Raw genomic sequence first — 17,513 nt, forward strand, 5'->3', positions numbered from 1 at the left:
ACAATTACTTTACAGGTATTAAATTATCTAGATAACATATGGGCGGCTGTTTGTGGAAGTGCGATGCTTTGCACATAAGTACGCTCTCTAGAGTTAATGTATGCTTGTTCTTTTTTTGTAAATAGATAAAGAACTTGTTCTTCAAAATGAATATGACACTGTTATATCTATAATTAATCACAAGTACAGAGAAGTGTAATGCATCATTTATGATGGATTTTTCAAAGAGGAAATTGTGAATCATGAACAGCTTCATAATCAAGAAACTTGTCAGAACAAGATACAAGGTCAGTACTAAACTTAAACTTAATGACTATGGAACATTTATTTAAAAGCCTTTTTTTTTTTTTTAACATTTCTTGTATTGTAGTTGTCTTCTCATAGTAAGGGTTCTTGGCCTCAACACCTGGCTTAAGGACAGTAAGGATTCGGGGTGATGGTCTCGAAAGTCTATGGTCTTGTTCTTTTCTTGTCTTCCTCAGTATATTGTCTCGGTGTTCTTTGATCTTGAGGGTCTATAGTCCAGTCATGGTCTAAACAGTCTGTGGTCTTCATCTTTCTTTGTGTCCACAATCTATGGTCATGTGTTGGTCTCAAAGGTCTATGGTCTTGTGTTGGTCTCGAAGGTCTTTGGTCTTGTGATGGTCTCGAAAGTCTATGGTCTTGTTCTTTTCTTGTCTTCTTCAGTATATTGTCTCGGTGTTCTTTGATCTTGAGGGTCTATGGTCCAGTCATGGTCTGAACAGTCTGTGGTCTTCATCTTTCTTTGTGTCCACAATCTATGGTCATGTGTTGGTCTCAAAGGTCTTTGGTCTTGTGTTGGTCTTTGACAGTCTACGGTCCTCGTCTTATTTGATTTTGTCTGTCTATGGTCTTGTTTGGTCTCAACAGACTACGGTCTTGGTCTTATTTGGACTTGACGGTCTCGTTTGGTCTTGACTGTCTATGGTCTAGTTTGATCTCCATGGTCTATGTTCTTGTCTTGGTCTTGATCGTCTAAAGTCTTGGTGTTATTGGGTCACGTCGGTCTATGGTCTTATTTGATCTTGACTGTCTGTGGTCGTTGTTCCCATTTGGTGTCCCAGATCGATGATCTAGTCTTGTTCTCGACGGTCTACAATCTTGGTCCTATTTGGTCTTGAGGGTCTTTGTTCTTCTCCTGTTTGTCTTGTCAAGTTAATTTTCTTACTTGATCTGGAAAAGTCTTGGTCTTGACCCGTAATTCTAATCCTCGTATCGGTCTCGACAATGTCCAATATGGAGGTTTCGACTACAAGTCCACCTCAGTGACTCCTTAGAATGCAACTCTTTCCAAACACTTTGAAATATATTCTTCTAAGAAGCACAAAAGAATGTTTTAAGATGTTTTTTTTTAGATGTTGTTTAGATATACACTCAATAAAGTTCAATCCCTGATGGACGCCGACGGCACTACATGCTCCGAACAGAACTGAAGAGTCGAATAATTGCTTTTCGATTTGGCGAGTGACGGGTTTTACGGCGGTGCGAAGGTAATTAATTAATTCTTTGTTAATGTCTTATAATGTTACACATCAACGTTTGCGCCTTGTTGCCGAACCCCGGAGAGAATAACGGGTATCGAGTGTGACAACGCCTCGGCACCAATGAGCGCAACGGAGAATTACTTTTAAGCCCCCGGGCGAAGCAAATGTTTTTGGTACTCCTCTGCAGTCTCATCAAACTCTTGTAAGAAGAGCTCGCCGGCCCTCGCTCACATTAGCGGCGCTTACGGCAGCCTTTTTTTTTTTTACGGAGGGAAAATACTCCTTTAAGCCAATTTATTCCAATTTAACTGGAAGATGAAGTGAATGCACTTGATTGCAAACATGTATGGCAGCAGTTTTTTGCGTCACTTTTCCTGATTCGTAAGTGTGATGTGATTGCCGTTCAGTTCTCGCTCACCAGACGGTTCCGGTCGCTAGGAAGCAATCACTTCTCTCATAGCTGGAGCCTCGTGCCGCTAAACTAACAATTTGTTGTTGAAGCATCTGAGGCATAAACATTAATCCTGTCGAACGTGGAGGATGATGGCGCGTCATCTTTTTTGATTCCGAGACGTCCTCATGTTGTATGCATGGGAGAAAAAAAAAAAAAATCGGCGAATCAATCAAAATCTCCCTGATTAAATAATTGTGTTTGTTTGTCTTCCCTCTCGGAGCTTCGCCCTCCAACCCCCCGAAAACGATTTGCACTCGTGCACCTCATTAAAAAGTGTTCTGAGAGCGACGTTTCGCAGCTCAAAGTCAGACATCTAGCTGATCCATCAGCCCCTTACTGTCAGAGAATCTGATCTGCGGCCCGTTTGACCGCGGGCTGGTCAGTCGCACACAAATACTGCATCGACTTACCGCTCTTGTCCCGCCCACCCTTGATATCAGATTCAGGTTAGACCTGGAGAAATAAGGCCCTGGAGCTGAAACAGCAAAAGACCTGCTCTTGCTCTCCCCATTACGCCGCGGAAAAAAAAAACTGTCGACACAAGCAAATTCCTCCACCTCCTCCCTTTTGATTCTCTTCGGGTTATTTCCGAAAAAAAAAGCATCTTCCCTATGTAAAGAAATGACTTATGTGATGGGATAAACACGACTGCTTTTCTAAGATCACTTTTAACAGTAGCCCTAGTCTACCGAGGGATTTGGCGACACCCTGTTCCTGATGAGCGTTCCTGCGAAAGCAAACAGATCTTAATGATCGTGGTGATTATCATAATGATCCAATAGAAGTGGATAATGAGGTTATTTGCTTTGGATCAAGACCGTCGGTAAATTAATAGCCGGAAAAAAAAAGAGTGTCGCGTTTCGAAACAAGATAACAAAGCCGTTGTGCTTAAGTTTAATGCTGCTGCGTTTTAGACTCGTTACAATTGAATGTAATTTAGACGTCCTCTGTCGCCACTTTCTTTCTTCCGCGAGCTCCAGTGAGAGAAACGGGACAAAGAGACTTGAACTTCCTTTGAGATTCTACGATAGAAATACAATAAAATGAAATATATTTGTCGTTAGACCCGTACGTGGGTCCAGAGTTACGCAGGGTTTTCAGTAGAAAATATTGATATCGTGATAAATCGCGATATTTTTTTCACGATACTTTTTTATTGATATTCAACAACATTGTAACAATTTTTCTTTTGGTTTATAATTGTTAATGGTTAAAAACTATTTATTTATTTATTCACAATTATAGAATTATTCACATCGTTTGTACGTTTTAATGTAACTAAATATGCAGCCACTAGACGGCAGCAGTCATTACGTCCTCTGCAAATAAACTAACAATAAAATCCCGGCGATGACTGAGGACGAGAGGATACAGTCCACTTTAGCAGCTTTTAAAGCTGATGCTTTTGGTTTCAAAACAATTTAAAGAAGTCATGACTTCGACAAGTCATGTGGTCTGTAAATTCTGCAACACCAGAATCAAGTACTCGACAATACTACAAATATATCCTTGTTACTACAGTATCACAATATATTGTATCATCCACCGCCCCACCCGTAATGTGAAACATGCTGTATTGCCAGATTCTTGCCAATACACACTCTTAGTTTTCAGTAAAATTGCTCCGGAATGATCTGCAAATCCGAACAAGTTGTTCAATAGTTTCATTCCTATTGGGTTCATTGGGAGGCAGGAGTGAGACAAACGGAGATTAGAGTTTGGTTATGAACATAAGTCAGAGCTTATTCGAGCTGTGGGTCACAGTTGTCAAACTAACCAAGTGGACTAATGGGCACGAAGGTTGAATCTTCATCAAAAGCATAACTAACATACGTCTGATCATCATAACTTATGACGCTCCTGGTTCTATTTCCAGTACAAGCAAATCATTTTTTGTGTGTGTTTCAAGAAGCAAAATAATAGTTTGTCTTGTGGTCTTGAGTGTTGAACTAATATTTTAGTTTTGACACCCCTGCTCTCCTTAGAGGACCCATTGATTTATTCAAGCTATGCTGCAACAAGTACAAAATAAAAAACACTGGCATATTGCACATTATCTTTATACCAAGTTTCTTATTTTATAATATAACATCAGTTTAAATGCACTTTCTTTACTTTATTCATGTCATTATTTGTCCTTTTATCTTACAACAAAGTGGGAAAAAAATGCAGTAATGTTTTAAAAATGGCCAATTTAATAATATATATTTGTAAGAAAAACACCAGAGATCATTGTTTGAGTTATTTTAAACCCATAAAGTCAAAATAAACCCACTTGTGCATTAGTGTAGTTGTAAAAGGAAAAAATTAGCATGGTTGGTGGCTTAGACTACAAACGGAACAGTGAGTCTGTTCTTGTGCAGCTAGAGCTGAGCCAAAAGGGAGTGTTTTTTGATGTAACGGGTGATTTATATTATCCGCCTTCAACTAAAAAACACATGTGGATAGTATCTGCCATTGCAACAGCCTGGAATTATATTTGTTTTTCTAGTTACTTCAGTTTTTCCAAGTTAAAAAAAAAAACCACTCATTTCGGTCCAATAGCTGACGGTAAATTAACCAATAACTCTGTCTTCAATGCGATTTCCCGGACATGTTGATATGAAACGCAGCCGATCTAACAGGCCGGGGCGTCGGGGGGGAAACACTCCCGCAACCTCTTAGCGGCCTCTGTTCCTGTGCGAGCTGGCCACGGCTCCTTCACATCTGCTTCCCAGAGAAAAGAAGGTCGACCCCAGATCCCGTCCAAGAACAGACGATGGGAACATTCTGTGTTCAAAACAGAATTATTTTCAGTTGTTGTTCAGCTACTTTTCCAGTTCCTCGTCTCGTTTTAAACATTATAAAACTGCGTCATGAGGTCGGCGCCCATCCCCCCCCAATCCCTACCATCTTTCTGTCTTCTGCTACCGACCATTATTCCTGTGATGCCAACCTCTTCGTTTGTCACGAAAATAATAATCGTCGATTCATCCCGGCTGCACTTTTCTACCCAATTTCTTAGCCCTCCCCTTTCATTTCATCGGTTCTCCGTCCGAGACCACAGGAGAGCCGTTGGTGTAAGTACAAGACAAAGTCAAAGGGGGGGTTTGGAAACTAGGAGGGAAGACGGATTCCTCTTATTAAAGCCGCAGAAGTTAGGAAGAAATAAACAAAGGCTTGTCGCTGCACAGGAGGAGATCACTTTTGGGCCATTAATAATACAGTGAGGGAGGGTAGCATGAAGGAGGGAAAAAAAAAGAAAAAAAGAAATCGTCCGCCAGCGAAAAGATCTGCTTCTATACTGATTTATCTCTTTGTTTTAAGCCTTCCACGGAGTTTGTTTTTGGGTTTCTTTTTAATACTGTTGTCTCTCCATCTTGTTGATAGGAACCCCCGCATAGATTCTATGCTATGGGCTGGAATCTTGCCACCGGGAAAGGGGGGTAAATACCAGAGAAGGTCAGCAAGAGGTGGTGGTCGGGGGGGGGGGGGGGGGAGCAAAATTAAGATCACATGACCTTCTGTGTAGAGCTCCGGGTATACAACAGACCCGGGTAATGTATGATCAGGGTGTGGCCTATCGACTTCATTTCTGCCGTCTCATCGTTCTTGTGTTTTGACGGCTCCGGCATGCTGTCGACGATTTGGAAATGGTTTCCATTAGTTTTAATCCTTGTTTAAACTGGGATGGAAGCGAAAAATCTGTTTAGAACATTGTGCGTAATCCCACAAAATGTCAAAGCAAATGTGAGATAATCAGATCCTAATTTGTCTTTGTCAACTCGGTATTTATTAGTGTTGGCAGCGCGTCTTTAACGGCCTTTATGTCAATAAAAGAATCACTGATGATTATATTCAGGGAACGGTGACGATGGGACTGGAAACAGATGCTTTTTGGTTTATTCTAGTTCCAACTATATGTAGGGATGGTTTGTGTGTGACCTGTAATTATGTAGCTATAGTAAAAACTAGCCAAGAAACAACTTGTTAATTGAATTAACAAAGAAACTGATGACGTGAAAATGAAGTAAACGGTTACAATATGGTGGTGTTCTGTAGTTACATCTATACATATAGGAATTGTTTTACATGTATGGCCATTAACTGCTGCAGCTACATAAGAACTAGCAAAAAAAAGCTAATAAAATCATGTTGATGAAATAATATTACAAGATTAAAAGTTCCAAAGTGCCATATTAAGACCTATATTTAGGAAGTTGTATGGCGTCAAACTGCTGCTGCTCACGTTCCAATTGCCAAAAATGACATCATTAAATGAACGATAGTAACAGAAACAGAAAGTTAGAATTTGGTGGTCACTTTAGTTATAGTATATAGTACGAGTATATAGTCAGTAAGTAAGTAATTATTATTTGTGAAGCGCCTTTCAGAGACCAGGGTCACAAGGCGCTTAAAAAACAAAACAATACACAGTTAAACAAATCTATTTATTCATATATATTCTACTTGAATGGCTTCAAACTGCTGCTACTCACGCATTAAACTCTATAAAAAAAATGCAAATAAAATAAAAAGTTAACCTGTATGGCATCTCACTGCTGCTGCTCACATATCTTGCCAAGAAACTTTTTTTTTTTTATTGATAACGTGAAAATAAAATAAATGGTTACAATTTGGTGGTTTTCTGTAGTTACAAATATATATATATATATATAGGAATTATTTTACTTGTATGGCCTTTAACTGTTGCAACTCATGTTCCTAGCTACATTAAGCCATACAAACTAACAATGGTAACAGAAACAGGTGGTTGCAACCTATAGTTATAGTGTATACATTGTACCTATATTTATGGCTTTTAACACTGCTGCTCCTCAATTCCATTAGGAACTGGCAAATAATTCTTTTTTTTTACTTGTATGGCTTCTAACTGCTGCTGATCCCACACCTGGCTACATAAAGAACTCGGGGGGAAAAACCCGAAACAACTTAAGGTTATAAAATGAACGGAATTAATAACTACAAAAACACAAATAGATGCAATATAATATGCCATACATTCAAATTAATAAAATGAATTGGTTAGCAGTGGTTAGCGGTAAATCACTCGGACAGGGAATTAACTACACGTTGGTCTAGTGGTTAAGACATCCAAGTGGTTAACACCCAAAGAACACAAGTTTGATTCCTGAGCCATTACAATCCAACGTGCAGTTGTTTTTATTCACTTTTCGAATGCTATTGTCGCGACAAAAACAATGCCAAATTAGCACCTTGGGGGAGGTATACAAGGTAAATGATCCATCACATATTTTCATCCTAAACCATTAGAAATTGAAACAATTTTTTTTTATTCTAATGATGGAAGCAATTAAGTACTGCTGGTTTTAGGGTTTGTTTAAAACATGATTAATGTGTTTTATAATAACATCTCAGTGAGCCGCATTTCAAGATTAATGTGCTCACATACAAATGTGCATAATTCGGGCAAAACTAATGAGAACGGGGGGGTTATGAAGATCAAGAGGATCCCACAGCTCTGCCATCCAAAAGAACAACAACCACAAAGACACATATGGATGCAGACAGTCTCCGCGATGCTCAGCGGGAGAAAGTCGGCTCCGGCGAAAACCATTATTTTCTGTCTCCGAAAAAGGGCCCCAGAGGGGTCGGAGCAGCCGTCACTGTCAGAGAATTCTGAGCTAAAGTTCCAGATTGTGATTTATTTCATTAGGCAAATGAGATGTGGGCGCCCTAAGGCGGAGCAGACTGAATCACCACTTCCCACTGCAAACACACACAATGGACGCAGGATCTTTCACGTGTTGAGCGCGGCTCCGTTAACAGCCTGGAAACATATGTAGCATGTCTGATCCGATCAAGCATTCAAACGCCGCTGAGTGATGAGCTGGTGGCGGCGGCAGCTGTCGCCGTGCTGCACGTAATAGCCTCCAAGCTGACCACCACTAGGGGAGCCCTTCCTCGTGTTGATCGTCCCAGTAGTTTCACTACGACTTGTAATTATAGCATGGTACTGTTATTAACTCATTTATCGTGTTGATTTGAACGGCTTTTTATAATGTGATTGTTTTACGTTAGTACTTGTACAGTGACTATGAGAGTTTTGAAAGGTACTAAAGTGTATTGTTACTATAAATATAACAAATTATTATACTATTTGTTCATGAGACAGAAAGAAGTGTTTCGATTACATTCGACTTGATTGTCGTTACACTTGCTCAGAACAATGCAACGAAATATTTAAAAAAATATGACTTTAACTGTATATTTATTGAAGTATAAGAGAGAAAAGTATGCATTGGTAATAGCTATTATATTTAAAAAAAAGTCAAATATATTAACATTATAATTCACAAAATATTATAATTTTAATTATACATTTTTAACAATAATCACAAACATTATAATTCACAAAATAAAACTATATACTACAAAAGCACTTGGACCCTGCACAACTCCACAGAGTATTTTATATATATATATATAAAACGCTATTTTTATCATTACTTTTTAACCACTAAAAGTACAGTACAGTACATAGCAATGAGGTCAGCGGGACAGCAGGGGGCGGTAATATTCCGTAATTTCCTTGCACAACACAAACAGTAGAAGAAGAAGGGCATTGAATAAAACAAAAGTCATCCTTAAATGTTAGTTACTTTTTTTTAATCCGTTTAAATTTTTACTAAATGATTAAAGCAGATATGCGCATTAATACTAATAGTCTCATATTAGCATGTTGAAGCAGAATTAAGATTTAACATTTTTGAATTTCTTGAAATTGATGATATGAAAATGAACAAATGGTGGTGTTCTGTAGTTGTATGACCTCTAGCTGCCGCTACTCACGTCAAATACAATCAAATAAATAATCTTAATGGCCATATGAATAACATAATTTGGCTTTGTAATGTTTTTAAATAAAACTCATTCTGTTCGGGTTTGCTGTTATATCAGATCGGGGAAATGTGAGTTCTTCTACTGGAGCGGGTCGGAATTCTCGCTGCAGAATTTTGTATTAACTGCAGGCGATACAGCTCCTTCTTGTTAAGACATGAAAATAAACTGTTAAAATAGTCTAAACGAGAAGACAGAAACGCATCGATTATAAACTCCAGATCATGTTGTGACATAATTTTTTCCGAAGTTTAGAGATTTTTCTCAGTTGAAAGAAAAAGTTTCAGTTTTCTGCAGTATTGAACTAGAGACATGTCCCAGGTTTCTCAGGCTCAGTTTGACAGACTGGCCTAAGTCCCCCAAGTACTGACTCAACTTAATGTCAAATATTTATACTTTTGCCTTCTACTTACCTTGTGAATACATTTGTTGTTTCTCTGGCTCTGAGTAAGAAAAAATATCGTTGTGTTTGCTGCTAAATCCTAAAATACATCAACAATACAATCGCTTATCTTCGTCTTTCTTCTGCTTCCAGGACCCCCCGTTGGGAGGGTGAACCCCCCGATCACCTGTGCCGACCGACCGCCTCTACGCTATCACCGCCTCCCGGTCGGCTTCCAACATGGCTGTAGCGCTCCGGATTGTCTTCGCCTGCGCCCTGGCTTTCAGTAACATCGCGCCGTCCTCCCAAGGTATGTGATGAACACGACGCTCACGAAGTGGTTAAAAAAAAACATCGGCGTATACTTCTGCGGCTTCACACGACGATGTGTTTAATACGTACCCCGGCTAATGAGAACGCTTGTCGCTAACGTTTAACCGAAGCTCGCGCCGGGGTTTTTGACTCGCCCCGTTATTGCACACGAGGATGTAATATTTATACCTAGGCGGCGGAGGGTTGTAAGCGTGGCGACTTGCTGACGAGACGGGAAAACGCCGCTCGACCAAAAAAAAAAAAGCGTTCCCAGCGGAGAGAGAGAGAGAGAGGATTGAGTATGTGTGAATGTCAATAAAATTTCATGTCATCTTGTCGGGAGCCGGAGCGTGGACGGAGGTATAAGGCGGGGAATCAGTGCATGTAATGCCTGCCATATGTGTGACCCCCTCGAACGTGACATGCAACCATGGGATATTTCATTTGTGACTGTACAGCCCGGTGGCGGCTGACCCGTTCCACTGGTTTTGTTGTGCTGGAAGACGTGAAGGTGGTAGTGGGGGGGGGGGGGGGGGGGCGGGGGTGTTGATTGCGAGGAAGGGAGGAAGGAAGGAAGAAAAAAAAAAAAGGGGGAGGGAGTGTTGGGTTGTCCTGCTAGTGGCCTCGCTGCACCGGCACCATCTGCCGCTCGGTCGTCTCCGAGCCAACGAGCCGCCGGCTGACGGACGGCTTCGGACGACTCGGTTACTCGAAAGGGACTTGCGATGACGCAGGGAAATCACAGGAAAGCCAGATGATAAAAATAAAAAAAAAGGTGTTTGTGTCAGCACTGCTTTTTTTCCTCTGAGTAAGCTCTGATTGGCCAGGTGTGTTTCTAATTCCAGTCGCTGCACTTGATTTCTTCACGGCTTGTATAATTTATACTTGGTACATTCTGTACCATTATAAACATTTGGCCTCTGGCACACTCTGTGCGCGTGTGTGTGTGCGTGTGTGTGTGTGTTTTATAGACTGAGCGAGTGTGACCAGGCCCTGTGGGAGGATTAATAATGCATTAATAATAAAACGTCTGTTATCTGTATTCAGCCCCACAGCAGAGGTACTGCATTCGGTCTGCAGAAAATCAAAACGCATTAGGTTTTTTTTTTCTCCAAATCCAACCAGATAAACGCTGCAATTCTTCCCCCTTTCTGCTCAAGACAAACACTGACCAGAGGTCTGCAATGACAAGAACCTGTTAGTGAGTTAGTTAGTAATATTTGTAGAGCGCTTTTTTTTAGACCAGGATCACAAAGCGCTTAAACAATCAAACAATACTCAATAAAATAGATGCTTAAAAGGTCAACACAACACAGAGACAAACACAGGAGTCTCAGTGAGTCAAGGAAAAACCTGCACAAATAAAAACGTCTTAAGATGTTTCTTAAAGGAGTCAGTAGATCCATCAAACACAGAGGGAGAGGAAGATGGTTCCAAAGCTTAGGAGCAACAGCCTGGAAGAATTTTTCTCCTCTGGTCCGGAAGCGTGTTCAGGAACCATCAGTAGATTCTGATCCACAGACCTCAGAGCCCGAGCTGGGGTGTAAGGCTGGATCAGATCACTGGTGGAAGGTCTGCCCAAGAATAGATCAGTAAGCACCAGAATTTTAAAGTTGATCCTGAAAGAAACTGGCAGCCAATGAAAAGTTTTAAGGATCGGAGAAATGTGAGTTCTTCTACTAGAGCATGTCCCAATTCTCGCTGCAGAGTTAAGTATCAACTGCAGGCGAGACGATACGATACATATCAAGATACAATACACTATGATACTGTAGTAACAAGGATATATTTGTAGTATTGTCGAGTTCTTGACTCTGGTGTTGCAGAATTTACAGACCACATGACTCTTTATGAAGCTGTAACTACTTTCATTTGATTTGAAACCAAAATATGTCTAAACATCAGCTTTAAAAGCTGATGGAGTCGACTGTATCCTCTCGTCCTCAGTCCATACCATACCACAAGGATACAAAAAAAAACACAAATTTAAAATTAATAGTATAAATAGCAATAAAAATTACCAAAAAAAAGCACTGTTACAACATGTAACAACTAACAGAACCACATGTTAAATATGTATAGTAGAAAACCAATGGAACTGCAACTATGTCTTAAAGTTTAGTTACTATTGAAATTGATTATTGTATCCCGATACAACACTTAAGTATCAATACTTATAATAGTTCTGACATCCCTACAAGGTAAGACCTCTAATTTGGGGGGTAACATTCATTGATTTGTTCACCTTGTAAGTCATTTATTTGAACATACAAACAGCAGCATTGGCTGTTTTACTAATAAGGAAGATTTTATAGCTACTTTTTTTTTTTATTTGCAAAAATTATAATAAAATGACTGTTATTATTATTGTTATTTTTATTCACCTAGCGGGAATGGCCTCCGGTGAATATTTGAACAGTGACGCGAAACAGATAATTGTGATATTTAAAGCGCAACTAACTTGAAAACCCAACTCACATGTTTTCAACGTATTACTTTAAAAAGTCTCCGCCCTGTCTGGAATCTGGGCGAACGAGAGGTTACGAGAGTCCATTATAGAGTCCATTAATAATGGCTTCACCCCTCCTCCAGCAAGCTGTAATCACACCCCCTTTGTTTATACAACGAGTCCATTAAAGATGGAGACTTTGCCCCCGCAGTGACAAACCTGGACGTTGGACCAATCACAGCAGAGTGGGCGTGGTTATGGTCAACGACATAACATATTTCACCTGGCAAGAATGGGTTTCTATGAATATTTGTACGATACCGTTAAAGAAAGTATTGCAATATTTAAGTCACACAGATCGTTATTAAGAAATAAAGAGTATGTCAAAAAAAAAGAAAGGTTTTGAACTTATTCCGAGGTAAGATCATTTCGGAAACGATTCCGAACGTTAGCGTTCCCGCGCCGCGTCTTTACTACTCCGCGAGTGTGTTTCACTCTCTCCATCTCCGACGCTGCTAATATTTGCTCAAAAAAAAAAAACTCTCACATCCACTCCCGCGGATTTAAATTTTTAACCGATATGTGTCGGCGTGAGGTTTTCTCTCCCATCGCTCCTGCGCCTGTTTCGCTCCCCCACACCGACCGCACGGGTGAGTAACATCCATCCAGTTTTCCCCCCATTTATTCCCTGATACATCCGAGGGCTAAAACACAGATTATAATTCCTCCTACTGAACGATCCGATGATGTATCTCCATCACACACACACACACACACACACACACACACACACACACACACACACACACACACACACACACACACACACACACACACACGCGAGAGTCTATCCTGGCAGGAGCTGGAACGACGACGCCGACAAACAGAGCGTCCTGCTGATTCCACAGAATGCTCGGGGAACGCAGGACCATTGGTACGCACTGATGTTGCTCTGAAAGCCCATTAGGTCCTGCTTAATGTGGCAAGCATTGCAAGGCAGCTGCGCACGTACGTGATGAAACTCTGACACAGAGCTTTCATTTACTGTAGCCGTAGACGTCGAGTCCGCCGGTGTGAGCGAGACCATTAGAAGGGGCTATTTGGAGACGCTCGCAGATTGCCACGAAAAGTGACAAGTTTACATTGGCGAAGTACATGAAGTCGCGTACGGTGTACTCCGTCGTTGCCACTCATGGCGCTGTATTTTAAAGGAACTCAAATCTCTTTCCTGTCTAATGAGTTCTGCGCATTCGTTTGATCCAAGGAAGAGTGACATTTTAGAATTAAGACAGTCAATTTATTAATAACAAAGTATGATTACCAAAGTAGGCCTTACAAGACCTTAAATACAACAGTTAAACAAAGAAATGCAAATTATTCAAATTGTTCAAATTGTTCAAAAATACCACAGTTCCAGCGCTTGGTCCAGTCTCTGTCAGACATCCTGGCTCACCCAGGTCCTCCCAGAGAGTGGCCCTTAATCTTTAGATCGTCTCGTCTTTTAAAGCCAAGACACTCAAGACACTCCCAGAACCAAATCTGACTCCATAATGAACAACAGATGTTGTTTGATCTGATCACTAATCTAAACAAAGAATCTCCTGACCTCCTTCACACCTGTTATCTCCAACCAGGTTCGAGGACCATAAATTCTGTGTCTTGATACTTCAAAAGTCAGAAACATCCTTGTCTAAACAATCACGACATTTGTTACCGTGGCTTTATCCTTCCTCCCCCAATACATACAGTATGTTATCTTCACAGTCACCTTTAAGCCATGTCACCAAGGGCCATAAAAGTTAAGACACAGTTGGCCAGAGACCCTGAGCCTTCAACCCCTGCTGTGGGAAGGGAGCTGTCGTAAAACACAACACAGGATGTTTAAGATCTGAATGAGAGATGTTTAACAGTTGATTACACAAAGGACATACATTCAACTCATCAATGGATACACCTATAGGAAAGTAATTTAGAATATGTCTTCAATTTGAACCCTTTTTTTTTTCCCCCTTCTCGGATCAGTCGGGTGGAAGGCCCCCTGGTCCTCCAGTGCACACAAGACCTTTTTTTTTTTTTTTTATCTGTCCACCCACACTGACTCCCCTTCTTGACTTCCTCCCAGCAACACCCGCCATTATTTAAGGATGAGAGACTAGTGTTTTTACACGTATCGCACACTGAAATATCCCCAGAACTTTTCCCGGAGTGACAAGTGAAGGAACCGTTAAGATGCTTTTTTCGAGTCGTCAGATGTCACCTGGTCATGACACGGAATATATAAATATATATGTTTCTGCTGCGGCGAGACCTTGGGTTCATGGACAAGTGCTTTCTAAATCATCACAGTTTTTGAACATAAAAGTACATGGATGGATAAATATACTTTTATTCTTCCAACTTGGAGGACACTTAAGATCACAAAGATTAACCGTACAAACATTTATTATTTATATTTATTATATATTTATATTCAGACATACAGTACACATATTAAAACATAAACATTAATCAATTTAAACTGAATAAACATGAATAAAACATGTAATTTTAGATAAGATAAAAGAAAAGAAGCGCAATAATCAATGATATAATGGTGATAATATTACCAATAATAAACATTAGTGCAGAATTCGAGGAAGGGTGTTGTATACATTAATTAAAACTATATATTTTTAATAAAATATTTGGACAACAGAGCGAAAATGAAGCGATAGAATGTCTGAGTACTTTTCCAATACTAAGTGCATGAAGATAGTTAGATACTTTATGATCTTTTGTCCAGCAACAATACCATCCATACAAACATCCATGAAGACATGTAGAAACTATCAAATAAATACATACAAAACATATAAATAAGACTAATAAATAAAAATAAACATAATAAAGACAATGATAATGATAACAGTAATGATGATGATGACAATGATAACAGTAACAGTAATGATAATGATGATGATAATGATAACAGTAATGATGATGATAATGATTACGGTAATGATGATGATAATGATAACAGTAATGATAATGATGATGATGATGATGATGATGATAACAGTAATGATGATGATAATGATAATAATAATGATAATGATGATGATAATGATAACAGTCATGATGATGATAATGATGATGATATAATGATAACAGTAATGATAATGATGATGATAATGATGATGATAATGATAACAGTAATGATAATGATGATGATGATGATGATAATGATGATGGTAATGATGATGATAATGATAACAGTAATGATAATGATGATGATGATGGTAATGATGATGGTAATGATGATGATAATGATAACAGTAATGATAATGATGATGATGATGATAATGATGATGGTAATGATGATGATAATGATAACAGTAATGATAATGATGATGATGATGATAATGATAACAGTAATGATGATGATATAATGATAACAGTAATGATAATTATGATGATAATGATAACAGTAATGATAATGATAACAGTAATGATGATGATGATGACAATGATAACGACAATGACAATGATAATGACAACAGTAATTATAATGAAAATGATAATGATGACAATGATAATGATAATAATAACAGTAATAATGCTGATGCTGACAATGATAATTATAAAAGTAATGATAAGGATAACCGTTATGATAATCATAATCATAATGATAATTATAAGGATAATGATGACAATGACAATGATAATAATAACAGTAATGATCATGATGATGATGATAATGATAATGATAACAGTAATGATGATGATAATGATAATGATAACAGTAATGATAATGATGATGATGATGATGATGATAATGACAATTATAATGATTATGATAATGATAATGATAATGATAATGATAATAATATTGATCATGATAAAAGTAATGATGGTGATGATAACAATGATAATGACAATGATAAAATTAATGACATCACTTGGGCATTAATACGTTACGATTATTTAAAACATATTCTTAAATAAGGTGAAACACAAATGCTTCTTCATGATTCCTCAATATATTCGACTCCAAATATCTTTCTTTTTTTTTTAGGTTCAGCTGTCAAACCCATTCTTGACCCAGAACCACGTTCAATATTGAAGTGAGACTTTCTGATCTCCTCGCCTGTGATATTAAAATGCTAATTTTCCCAAACAAAACGTGTTCACTAATTCATAAGAATTGATTCTGTGACAGGCTTATAGCAATAATATATTTTGGTGGAAGCAATAAGGACTGACACGGCTAACCCTGCTGTGTGCACTCGGCGTCTTGCGTAATTCCCTCAGCAAGTGAAGTCTATTGCTTTTTTATTTGTTTCGGGGGGGGAACTCTTGCTTCACCACTGCAGCGGGGCGCGGAGATTAAAAAACAGAAATTATTCCTTCTATTGATCCGACGCTGATCAGGATGCGAGGGAAACTAGATTACATTCACACAAGTTAAAGGCGCAAACTCCGACTTCTTGCTGCCTTGTGTCGGTGCTGAATCCTTCTTTTATTTTTTTTTAAATCATATAAGACGCCTGGAGCTTTCGCTGTCACCATCACTTATGTGCTCTTCATATCTGAGTAACATGTGTCTGCTGGCTCGTGTTTACTTTCAGTCGTTGAATCATGTGGGAAGTGTCCTCTGAAGCTGAGAGCGACTTCCTTTTCGTATAGTCTCTCCACTTTGTAGCCTGATGATACACTTGAAGGAAGATATACCACATTTTCCGGACAATTTTTGGGGCAAAAAATGCCATAAAATATACCAGGTTAGTATAAAAATAAAAAGATCCTGAATACATTTTCCCCACGATAAAAGTCCCCAAAATGCTCTTCAACAGTTTAAGTATCAATCATACCAGCTACAAGTGTCAAAGATTTGAATTGAAAAAATCCTGTTTTCGCTCATGATTTATTTTGTTGGGTTTGTTTTTTAAACCCCTGTGGTTAAGTTTGACACCTCTAACTTCTTCCACAAATGTTGACTGTAATACCAAACAGCGGGGGTTTGATCCGCCTTTGAATTTCAAGACATGTTTTTTAATGGGTTCAGATGTTTGTTTTTTTTTGGCTGGTTTGCAGGTTTGTTAGCTGAAATCTGAGGCTAATTTGGCGAAAAAAACTTGTATTGAATTGTAGAGTAAATGTTGGTGTTTGGATAAAACAAGTGTATTTTGTGGGGAAAGTGTAAAAAAAAGTTAATCTGTATTTAAAAGATCGAAAGTGTAAAATAAAGTGGGGTTTTTTTGGTCAAAAATTTAAAAATATTAAAGTTTGTTCAACATTTGACATTTGGTAAAATGTCTTCTTCAAATAACTTAACTGTCCCAAAAAGTTCTGGCTAGCTATACTGTATCTTTGAGTGGCGTGACCATTTCCTCACATTTTATATATGATTATTATATTTAGCTCATTTTGGTAGGAAGAAAGCATCTTAGCTTAACTTTATTAACTAGCTTAACTATATTAAAGCTTAACTTTAATATATATTATATATGTTTATCTACACTTCTTCTTTTAACAGTTATGTAAAATGAAGGAAATTCTGAAGCTAGCTAA

General features: G+C 38.7%; 1 protein-coding gene across 1 annotated transcript in view; it reads left to right on the forward strand.

The window, feature by feature from the left end:
- The window catches only part of adgrl1a (adhesion G protein-coupled receptor L1a), a 165,966-nt gene that overhangs the window by 62,112 nt on the left and 86,341 nt on the right, over positions 1-17,513 (forward strand). Inside the window, exon 2 of the mRNA XM_087808537.1 lies at positions 9,356-9,512. Within this exon, the coding sequence (XP_087664663.1) occupies positions 9,443-9,512 (70 nt within the window). The 5' untranslated portion in view covers positions 9,356-9,442. The remainder of the gene's footprint in view (positions 1-9,355; positions 9,513-17,513) is intronic.

This window comes from Callionymus lyra, chromosome 15 (assembly GCF_982586985.1).
Source record: "Callionymus lyra chromosome 15, fCalLyr1.hap1.1, whole genome shotgun sequence".
NCBI classification, from domain to species: domain Eukaryota; kingdom Metazoa; phylum Chordata; class Actinopteri; order Syngnathiformes; family Callionymidae; genus Callionymus; species Callionymus lyra.